General features: G+C 41.5%; 1 protein-coding gene across 2 annotated transcripts in view; it reads left to right on the top strand.

Moving 5' to 3' along the window:
- DMGDH (dimethylglycine dehydrogenase) overlaps window positions 1-12,008 on the top strand; it is a 75,363-nt gene that overhangs the window by 45,300 nt on the left and 18,055 nt on the right. Inside the window, exon 14 of one of the 2 annotated variants that reach the window (XM_021084480.1) lies at window positions 521-580. The exons of the other annotated variant lie outside the window; for it this stretch is intronic. Coding sequence (XP_020940139.1) covers window positions 521-580 — 60 coding nt within the window. The remainder of the gene's footprint in view (window positions 1-520; window positions 581-12,008) is intronic. 2 annotated transcript variants of the gene reach the window in all.

Raw genomic sequence — 12,008 nt, 5'->3', positions numbered from 1 at the left:
ATTTTATTTTTATTTTTATTTTTGGCCACACCTGAGGCATGCAGAAGTTCCCAGGCCAGGGAAGCAGCCTATGCCACAGAAGTGACCTGAGCCATGGCAGTGACAACACTGGCCCCTTAACCCACTGAGCTGCAAGGGAACTCCTTTATTTAAATTTTATTATATTATTTTTTACTTTTTTATTTATATTTTGGCTGCACCCTGCCACCTATAGAAATTCCTGGGCCAGGGATTGAATCTGAGCTGCAGTTGCCAACTATGCCACAGCTACAGTAATGCTGGATCCTTAACCCACTGTGCTGGACCGAGGATAAAACACACACCTCAGCAGTGACCCAAGCTGATGCAGAGACAAAACTGGATCCTTAACCTGCTGTACCACAGTAGGGATTTTAGATTTAAAAAAAATCACTTTGGAGATGAGGCTACAATTTTCCTTTTTCAGAGTATATTTTTCCCTTAAAAAAATATATGAAAGTTTGCACTCATCTAAGATTTAAAATGCCTATTTCCCTTCTAGATGAACTGTGATACAAATCCCTTGGAAGCTGGACTGGAATATTTTGTAAAGCTAAATAAGGTATGTTTGCCTTCCAAAGTGTACTTGAGGTAAATCTTAAAATTATGCTGTTTCGTGACAGAGCCATGCTTTAAAATTTAACCAAATGTGATCATAAGTTGATCATAAAGTTAGCATTGCTCAAGTGCTTCATGTTAAGCTTTGTCAAAATTTGCTATCAGTTCAAATGATTGCAGTGTACTTGTAGATCTAAGATAATAGAATCCAGCAACTTTAAAGACTGAATCTTGGGAGTTCCCATTGTGGTGCAGCGGAAACGAATCCAGCTAGGAACCATGAGGTTGTGGGTTCGACCCCTGGCCTCACTCAGTGGGTTGAGGATCCAGCGTTGCAGTGAGCTGTGGTGTAGGTTGCAAACTGGGCTTGGATCCAGCGTTGCTGTGGTTGTGGCATAGGCAGGCAGCTATGACTCTGATTAGACCCCTAGCCTGGGAACCTCCATTTTCCACAGGTGTGGCCCTAAATAAAAAGACAAAAAGATCGAATCTCAGTTCTATGATAAAAATTAGTAAGGATGAGTTTTCAGCAGACATCCCAGGGACCTGGGCATCATACATTAACTGATGTGGCTTACTGCCTTAGTTGACTCTCCCTGGGTGCTTTCAGCGTGAAGCAGCCTTGCCCCAGCAGATCTAGCCATCTGCCACTGAGCATCTTTGTAAATAACTGCAACATCTGAGTATGAGCAACCGACAGATTTTGAATGTGTTCACTGTAAAGCAGGTGTTACTGAGAAGCCGATACAGGCCCCTACAGGCCCCAAGAATCACAACTGATATTAACATTCCAAAGGGAAGGCTCACATCAGTGGTTCTCAAATTGATCACATCAGCATCACCTGGGAGCTTGTGAAACCTGCAAACCCTCAGGTCCCACCATGGACCTGCTCAATCAGAATCCCTGGGGGTCAGGCTGAGAGCTCTGTGTTTTAACAAGCTTCAAGGAATTCTGATGCCCCTGGAGTCTGAGAAGCACCACCTTACATAATTATTGTGGAAAAGCATATTCGGAGGCCAATTTATTATAGCCTAACTCATCTCTACCAATCCTACAGATATAAATGAGTTTATCTCATTGCTAGTGACTGAATTTTGTCTGTCTTTTTAGGGCCACCTCCCTTGGCATATGGAAGTTCCCAGGCTAGGGGTCGAATCGGGGCTGTAGCCACTGGCCTACACCACAGCCACAGCAATGCCAGATCTGAGCCGCATCTGTGACCTATATCACAGCTCTCGGCAAGGCTGGACCCTTAACCTACTGAGCAAGGCCAGGGATCTAACTTACGACCTCATGGACGCTAGTTGCTGAGCCACAATGGCAACTCCCAGTGACTGTGTCCCTCCAAATTCCATGTGCGGAAGCTCTAACCTGCACGTGATGCTATTTGGAGGTGGGGCCTTTGGGAGTAATTAGGTTTAAATGAGACGGTGAGGCAGAGCCGCCGCCTTGGGATCAGTGTTCTTATGAGAAAGAGAGCTGAGAGCTTGCTCTCTCCCATGTGAGGACAGAGCAAGCGGTCGGCTGTGTGCTAGCCTGGACAAAGAGACCACAGGCAAGACAAACTGGCCAGCACCTTGATCTTGGACTCAGCAGCCTCCAGAACTGTGAGAAGTAAATTTCTGTTGTATAAGCCTCTCGATCTGTGCTATTTTGTTAGAGCAGCCTGAGCTGATTCAGACACCTATATAGTGTCTTAGTAACTACAAGAGAACTTAATGGAAGTACAGTTAGTAGTGATATTGAGGGAGAAACACAGCAGCCTCCTTTGTTCAGGATATTTGTTAGAATCCCCAAATTTCTGTCTTGTCCTGCCTTAGGTACCAGGAAACTAAAGGAAAGGCTGTTTTTCCATCCTATGGAAATATGTGCACACGTGAATATGAATCAGGCTAAGGAATTTTTTTTTTTTTTGTCTTTTGTCTTTTTAGGGCCGCACCCGTGGCAGGTGAAGGTTCCCAGGCTAGGGGTCAAATTGGAGCTGTAACCACCGGCCTGCACCACAGCCACAGCAATGCAGGATCCAAGCTGCGTGTGCGACCTATACCACAGTTCATGGCAATGCCGGATCCTTAATCCACTGAGTGAGGCCAGGGATCGAACCCGTAGTCCTCATGGATACTAGTCAGGCTCGTTAACCACTGAGCCACGACGGGAACTCCTAAGGAAACATTTTAATGCCCCTGAATCAGTTCCCAAATTCTCAGCTAAGCTATTAACATAAACATGTGTATTTACAGCATTAGATTTTTAGGAAGAACTTCCTAAAAGGTTTTAAAGGGAGTATCTTTCCATACATTTTCCCCATGCCTTTTATTTTTATGATGTACCATCTGCCTCCAGAGCAGAGAAAGCAGGGGCTTGGAGACCCTGGCATCCGATTGCTCCTTCTGACAACACCAGTCTTGGGTTCGCTGTGTAACATCATGATCAAAATGGCCCGACTCCTGAAAGCCCTAAAGCTCTGTTGTTTCTCACCAATAGGTCAACAGATAACTGCTTTTTGCTTCAGTGCGTGGGTATTATTGTTGGAGAATAAGACACAGACAAACAATCTCTTCATATTGAAAATGGATTTTTTTAAACTTTACGATTCTAAGCAGGTGTGGTGTGGATTGCGTATTCCTTCTTGAAATGATGTCAATAACCAAAGCTCAGCTCAGAACTAAGTTAGCTGTTTAATAGGTAGTGATGTTGATTTAGGGTGTGATTTTATGATTTCTGGATTGTTGGTTCTTGTTCTGGGGTCATAGGTTTGTTTTCCAATGCTTTCATTGGGTGAGGGTTGAGGCAGCCCACAGACTTGGTTCTAGTAGAGCCAGGCTTTTTAAATGACCATGACTCAGCTGGTTAGGGGGCAACATGGTAACCCACAGTGATGCTGGCTAATTTCCAAGACAGGTGAATAGGTTGGGTCAGCTTTGTTTTGAGCCAGTTTGTTGGTTTCTCAACAATTTTACCTGGTTTTGTAGCGGTCTATCACATGCAGTAGGTTCCCAGAAAACTTGTTAAAATATTACAAACTCAACTGTGTCTCTTGATAATTGGAGTCCTGTCCTTAAAAACAAAAGTATTACCCAACCTGGCTTCATACAAGGGGTTTTTTGGTGGTGGTGGTGGTGGTTTTTTGTTTGTTTGGTTGATTTTTTTTTTCTTTTTCTTTTTGGGGCCACACCCAAGGCATGTGGAAGTTCCCAGGCTGGGGGTCAAATCGGAGCTGTAGCTGCTGGCCTATGCCACAGCCACAGAAATGCCAGATCTCAGGTGTGTCTGTGACCTACACCACTGCTCACGGCAATGCTGGATCCTTGACCCACTGAGCAAGGCCAGGGATCAAACCCACATCCTCATGGATACTAGTTGGATTCATTACCACTGAGCCATGCCGGGGACTCCCCATACAAGGTTTTAAAGAATAAGATAATAGAAGCCCATATTGCTTTGGAAAACTCATGCTGTGTGAAAATGGAAGCAGGAGCTAATACAGAAAAATATTTATATTTTATACCAATCAAAACAAACCCCCCAAATCCTGGCATTTTATAATTGTTTAGAATCAATTCTTTCCTTTTTTACCCTTCAAAGCAAGTAGGTAGACTTCCCTGCTTGGCTCTTTTAAGTGTCTCCACAATGACTGCATAAGCTATGATATGAGGAAGAATACAGAGATGCAGCCTGTGTCAGAGCTCGGAGGACCCCTGGAGCTCACAGAGCACCACCTCATCCTCTGAGGACGGAGAGACTGAAGCACAGAGAGGTGGAGTGGCCTAGGTGCAGTCATGTGTGTTGGCCCAGGTTGAACTCCGACCTTGCGGCAATGCTTTCTCACCCACCACTCTTCCCAGCTAGTCCTTTACCATAATGGGCATATCAGCTTTGCAACACTGTCCAGAAATTTTCTGGCAACCTGTATCATAGAATTTGTATGGCTACATTATAAGAATGAACCCCTCCCACCATCATGTTTTGGTTTTAACTGTGTTTTGTGGTAGGATCAGTATAGCTGCTTTGCCCAGTTTAAGAAGGCAAGTGGAAGTTCCCATTGCAGTTCAGCAGGTTAAGAGCCTGGCTAGTGTCTGTCAGGATGCTGGTTCGGATCATTAGCCTGGCTTAATGGGTTAAGGATCCAGCATTCCCGCAAGGTGTGGCCTAGGTGCAGCTCCGTTCCTGCATTGCTACGGCTGTGGTGTAGGCCGGCAGCTGCAGCTCCTATTTGACCCCTAGCCTGGGAATTTCCATGTGCCTCAGGTGTGGCCCTATATAGGGGGAAAAAAAAAAAAAGAAAGAAGGAAAGTGGGTGGGTGAGGAGATGAACCATCTGGCCTCACTAGGGTGAACTGTGTTCTCATCAAAACTGGTCCAAAAGTAGAGAAAAGAAAAATTGTGTTGAAGAAATCTTAGATCATAACAATGGCATTTGCCTTCCTAAGAGTTGTCTGACCTTGGTCCCTATGTTGTTGGCTGATGTGAAGCAAATACACACATGTGCACACATTCATTCCTCGAGTCAGCATTTATTAAGTATCATTTATTAAACATGATGATAGGATGCTAGGCCATAGGTCTCAGAGTTCAAGATATGGCTTCTGAGGGCTCTCAGATTTAATGAAACTTGAAACAGATGGTACTTGAGAAACTAAAGCTGTAGGATGCATAGGTAACATTAATTCTGAAAATATTGCTCGGCCTGAGTAGTGCCATCCTGTAAAGAGTGAGCACAGGGTCCCAACAGAAAGTGTTAACACAACGTGACACAAGTCAAAAGAACCAAATATCTCCTTTTAAGTCTTCGTAACCACCCCTTTACCTCCAACAAGTCATATCACTGTTTTTCATAGCCTTATCATTTGTTCCAAAGGGAGTTATTTCTTGGGGAAAAAATTGTGGGTTTTTTTTTTTTTAATTTGGAAATGAGAGAAATGCATTAACCAAGAGCAAAAAGGAAAATCAGCTGCCTTAGGTTGGAATCATGAGTATTCTTGGAATGTTCCTCTTGGAATTCCTGAGTCTCCCCATTTCCAGAGAAGCCCAGAGAAGAGCCACAGTGACTCAAATACTAAATGTGTTAAGATGAGAATTTTGTCTTCTCTAAGATCTCCCCTGCCCCCGTTCTCTCTCCCTTTCTTTTCCTGTCTTGGGTTTCTTACCAGCAGAAACATAATAACATGTGCCATATATTAACCACAAGGTATAAGACAGTGTTAAGTCTAGAAATTACAGGGTCTCTCTTTGAGGAAACATCATTTAAAGCATAACCATTCGGTAAGTCACGTGACACAAAAAGACAGCGAAAGAGGCCAAGCCCTCTCCACCAGGCCCACTACATCCAAGTATTCAATAAATATTAGCATTAGTAAACCATCGAGGTGGAAATAAGTCGTTGTTTACAGACATCAAGTTAGAAAGGGATTTCAGATGTGTTGGGGTGAAAGTACCCAGCTCTGGGAACATTGTAGGTAAATGGAATTAGGTAAATAGGATTTGAGGACGTAGAAAATTTTCAGCAACTCCCAGTCTTGACAGCACATCAGAATCATCTGAGGTATGATTCTTTTAAATCCTGCCATCCTTTAAAAAATCCCAAAGGCTCAGGCTGCATTCCAGATCAATTAAAAAATACGTGCTGGAGTAGGGACTCAGGCAGCAGTATTTTTTTTTCCTAATTCCCCAGGTGATTCCAAAAAAGATTGTGATTATTTTTAGACCAGTGATTTTCAACTGGCCGAACATTGCTATCTTGGAGAACTCGAAGGAAAATTACCTGATGCCTTATCCCCAGTGGTTCTCAAAGGCTGCTTCCCAGGCCAGAGGCATCCATGTGACCTCAAGATTTGCTAGAAATAGAAGTTATGGGGCACCATCCCAACCCCAAAAATCAGACTCTGGGGGTGGGGCCTATAGTCTGGTTTAACAAGTCTTCCAGGTGATTCTTCATCTTTTTTTTTTTTTTTAACATTTTTAAAATTACAGTATAGTTGATTTAGTGTCGTGCCAATTTCTGCTGTATAGCAAGGGGACCCAGACATACATACATATATACATATATATACACACACACACACACACATTCCCTGTCTTATATTATCTTCCATCATGTTCTAGCTGTATCCCATGGATATAGCTCCCTGTGCTGTATAGTAGGACCTCACTGCTTATCCATTCTAAATGCAACAGTCCTCCAGGTGATTCCAGTATGTACTGGAGTTGGGAACACTGACCCGCCCAAACCAGTGGGATCAGCCCTTGGGTGCGAGGTCTAGTTGCTTGTTTTTATTATACAGTGAAGATTGAGAACCACTGTCTTAGTTCTTTTAACCTCATACCCACTGTGGTCCTGCAAACAAACGGGAAAGCAGAAAAACAGGTGGCCTGGTCAGAGAATTGGCTACTGGTTAATACAGTCTGCTCTAAATCTTTTTTTTTTTTTTAATTTATTTTTTGGAACTGAAACTTGTAAAATATCAGCCATTTCTGGCTGTGTGGCCTTGGGAAAGCCATTTAATTTCTTTTTCTACTTGAGATTGCTAGTCTATAAAATGAGGACTCCTTTCCATGTCCAAAATTCTGTGAAATACCACCTTGCAATGTGGTTGAAGACACTGTTGCTATGTTACTTACATGAGCCACACAATTGTGTCTTTTTTTTTTTTCCCCCTTTTTAGGGCCATAAACACAGGATATGGAAGTTCCCAGGCTAAGGGTCGAATCAGAGCTGTAGCTGCTGCCCTACCCCACAGCCACAACAATGTCAGATGGATCAGAGCCACATCTGCAACCTGTAACACAGCTCACAGCAACACCTCATCCTTAATCCACCTGGCAAGGCCAGGGATCAAACCCACATCTTCATGGATACTAGTCGGGTTCATTACTGCTGGGCCACAGCAGAAATTCCCAAGTCTGTCTTTTTAATTAAACCATCCTGGAGTTCCCGTCATGGCTCAGTAGTTAACGAATCCAACTAGGAATCATGAGGATGTGGGTTTGATCCCTGGCCTTGCTCAGTGGGTTGAGGATCCGGTGTTGTCGTGAGGGTGGCTACAGCTCCGATTAGACCCCTAGCCTGGGAACCTCCATATGCCGTGGAGCGGCCCTAGAAAAAGCAAAAAGACAAAAAAAAAAAAAAAATCCTTATTCTCTTACCCATTCCCATCACTGAATGATAAATAGAGAAAAAGAGAAGAAAGAAAAAAGGAAGTAAAATCTTTTTGCTGATACCTAGTTTATCATTCCTGAAACATCTGTCAGAGTGTATTTAACAACCATTGACTCATTATCCTTATGTACATCCAATTTCTGTTATGAAACAATCCTCATTTGCCACCCTAAAAGCTTAAATGTGCTATTTAGCTGACTGCTTTCTAATGGGAGTTTATGGAAACCCTGGGCTAGGAATGAATTGAAGTAATTCTTTAGATTGCTTTTATTTTTACAGCTCAACTAAACAGGCAATAAATCGACATATTTAAAGTGTGCCATGTGATAACTTTAAGTGCATGGATGTACTTGTGAAACCATCACCACTTTGAATGTATTCCTCAGAAGTGTGTTTATATCCCTTTGCAATCCCAACCTCCCAACCCTCCCTACATTCCCACATGGCCACAGGAACTTTTTTTTTTTTTAAATGATGCCCATGGCACACAAAAGTTCCTGGACCAGGGATCGAACCCTTGCCACAGCAGTGACCAGAGCCATAGCAATGGTAACACCTGATCCTTAACCCTCTGAGCCACTAGAGAACTACCCCCTAAGATACTTTTAGATTATTTTGTATTTTCTAGAGTTTTGTATCCATTGAATCATATAATATAAACTTAGCATACTTAGAGACTAATCTGTGATGGTATATGTATCAATATTTAATTCTTTTTTATGCTAAGTAGGATTGCATTATCAGTATGTAGCACAGTGTGTATGCTCACTGATGAACTTTCGGTTGTTACTGGCTTTGAACTATTCCAGATAAAATGGCTGTGAACATCTGTGTGGAAGTATTTGTATGGACTATGGGCTTCTTTTCTTTTGGGTAAATACCTCCAGGTAGAATGACTGGATAAAAGGGCAGGTTTATGTTAACTTTTTAAGAAACTTCTTTGCAAAGTGGTGTACCATTTTTCATATTTTCCATTCTCACCAGCAGTATATGAGTTCCATTTGTCCACATCCTTTGCAAAATTGCCGTGGTCAGTCTTTCTAACTTCAGTTACGCTAAGAAATGGGTAATGGTATCTTATCATGGTCTTAATTTATTCCCTTAATGACTTCATGCTGAAGATCATTTTAAGTTCCTGTCTGCCATTCCTGTCTCTTCTTTCATGAAGTATCTGATCAAATTCTTCCTCGTTTTTAATTAGGTTCTCCCTTACTTTTGAGTGTCAAAAGTTCTATATACACAAGATCTAGGTACAAGTCCTTGTCAGGTGCATGCTTTGCAAGTATTTTTCCCAGTCTGTGACTTATATTTTCATTTGTCCAATAGTGACTTTCAAGCTCAGCTTTTAATTTTGAATTTTAGTGTCCTTATCAATTTATTCTTTTATGAATCATGCTTTTTATATCTTATAAATCTTTACGTAACTCAAAGTCACAAAGATTTTCTGATGTTTTCTCCTAGAGGTATTATCATCTTTTTACATTTAGATCTGTGATTCATTTTTAGTTAATTGTTGTGTCTGGTACAAGATATGAAGTTTATATTTTAGCATGTATATGTCTAATTGTTTATAGCACCATTTGTTGAAAAAGAACACATTCAAACTGCATTCCTTTTGTGGCTTTGTGAAAAAACACTTGTATGTATATATTTAGGCCTGTTTCTGGACTCTATTGTATTCTGATGATCTATTTATCTTTCTCGATACCAGTGCCATACTGTCTCGATTAACCTGCAGCTTAAATCAGGTTGTGATAGCCCTGTAATTTTGTTCTTCTTTTGCAAAGTTGTTTTAGTTATTCTAGGTCCTTTGAATTTCTGTGAACTAAAAAACCTGCTGGGATTTTTATCAGAATTGCATTTTATCTGTAGGTCAATTCCGGTCTTCCATCTCATGAACAATGTATGTCTTTCTCTTTATTTAGGTCATCTTTAATTCCAAAGACTTTTATAGTTTATAGTTCTTGCATATCTTTTAGTGGATCTACACTTCAGTATTTTATTTTATTTTTCTTTTTTGGCTGCCCTCTGTCATCTGATGTTCCTGGGCCAGGGATTAGATCTGAGCCACAGTTTCGCCCTATGCTGCAGCTGCAGCAATGCTAGATCCTTTTAACCCACTATGCTGGGCTGGGGATAGAACCTGCATCCTGGAGCTGCAGAGAGCTTCCTGATCACATTGCACCACAGAGGGAACTACTATTTTATGTTTTGATACTATTGTAGATGGTTTTTTTTTTTTTTTTTTGCTATTTCTTTGGGCCGCTCCCACGGCATATGGAGGTTCCCAGGCTAGGAGTCGAACCGGAGCTGTAGCCACTGGCCTACGCCAGAGCCACAGCAACGCGTGATCCGAGCCGCATCTGCAACCTACACCACAGCTCACGGCAATGCTGGATCGTTAACCCACTGAGCGAGGGCAGGGACCGAACCCGCAACCTCATGGTTCCTAGTCGGATTCGTTAACCACTGCGCCACGAAGGGAACTCCTAGATGGCATTTTTAATTTCAATTTTCAGTTTATTGCTAGCCAACAGAAAAAAATGGGATTTGTGTATTGATCTTATTATACTCTGCAAATTTGTCAAACCCACTGAGTAGCTCTAGTACTTTTTTGTGTAGTTCTTTTTAAAAAGTAAATTCCATTGGGTTTTCTACATGAACATTTGTGTTTTGTAAAAAGAAAGCCTTTGTCTTTCTAATCTGTATGCCTTTCATTTCTTTTTCTTGCCTTATTGGGCTGGCCAGAACCTCTATTGTATGAAACTGCCACAAAATTAAAGAGAAGTAGTAAGAGCAGATATGCTTATATTGTTTCCTGACTTCAAATGGAAAACATTCATCATCATCATTCTTTCATCCTTAAGTATGATGTTAGCTGTAGGTTTTTCATAGATGTTCTTTATTAGGTTGAGGACATTCCTTTCTATTAGTGCTAAAATTTTTGTTTGTTTGTTTGTTTGTTTCAGTGACTCTGGTTGGATGTTTATTTTTAAGTTAGGAGTATCAGATTTTGGCAAGTGCTTTTTCTGCATCCATTGAGAGTATCACATGGTTTTTCTTTTCTACTTTGTTATATGGTGAATTACATTTATTTTCAAACATTAACCTAATTTTAATTTTGGCATAAAACCCACTTAGAAATGATGTGTACCTTTTTGTATAATATTGGGGCTTATTTGATTATTTTTATGAGACATTTTGCACCTATGTTCTCTTTATAGTATGTGTTACAGCTTGGAATTATTTTGTTCATTTTTTCTGTCTTTTGATATGTTTCTCAATATGGGTTCTGGCAATACAAGATAGATTTGGGCTTAACATTTTATCCCCAACACCTATCAGGGCTGGCACATAACAGATGCCCAGCAAATAGATTTTTTGTTGAAAGCGGTGTCACAAAATAACGCCAAAGAAGTACTGGGACCTCATCCCAAAGGGTCTCATCTGCTGGGCTAGGGAGTTTGGAGTGTATCCTAGAGACATTGAGAAGCCAAGGATGCTGAGGAAGGAGTTCCGCTCTGGTGATGGAGGATAGATTAAAAGGGAATTACCCTGGTGATGGGGAGATCACTTTCCCAACTATTGAGGAAATCCAGGGAAGAGATATTGAGGGCTTCAACTGAGGCAGTGGCTACAAAATGGAGATGAAAGTGCTGTGAGTCATAATAAGGTAGCGTGGCAATCGATCACATGAAGGACTGTTCTTGAAGGGAGTGGAAAGGAAGGTCTAGGCTCTTGTTAATGAACAGGTGGGATGTGACAGGGATGTTGGAAGGACTGTGAGGCTGAGGAGCGATGGGATAGCCAAGTGGAGAAACTTAGGTGGGAGGTGAGCACATAGGTTTGGAGACATCTGATCTGAAAGTATGAATTTAGGTCGTTCGCTTATAGGTGGCAAGTAAATCCAGGGATGTGTAGGGACCCATTTCGATAGCACACTGTACTTATCTCTACATGGTATTTTCACACCTCATAATACTGGCTGCCTCCTCAACTAGACTGTGAGCTCCTTGAGGACAGAGGCCAAGGATCCTTAGGGCTAACACTGGGTCTGATAGTTTGATTGGATTTTGTTTATTGGAAGGCTTCGAATCATGGCTCTGCTAACTTACTGGTTCTGAAACTACACAACTTGCTTACTTTAGTTTTATCATCTATAAAATAAAGAAAATATCCACCTTATAAGTCTGTTAAGACATATGAGATAACATTTCATACTTCAATAAAAGTTAAGTCCCTTCCATCTTAATGAGTTAAATCTAAACAAATCTG

The sequence above is a fragment of the Sus scrofa genome, chromosome 2 (assembly GCF_000003025.6).
Source record: "Sus scrofa isolate TJ Tabasco breed Duroc chromosome 2, Sscrofa11.1, whole genome shotgun sequence".
Taxonomy (NCBI): Eukaryota; Metazoa; Chordata; class Mammalia; order Artiodactyla; family Suidae; genus Sus; species Sus scrofa.
Note: the sequence above shows the minus strand (reverse complement) of the source record. Positions and strands in the feature narration are given on the sequence as shown.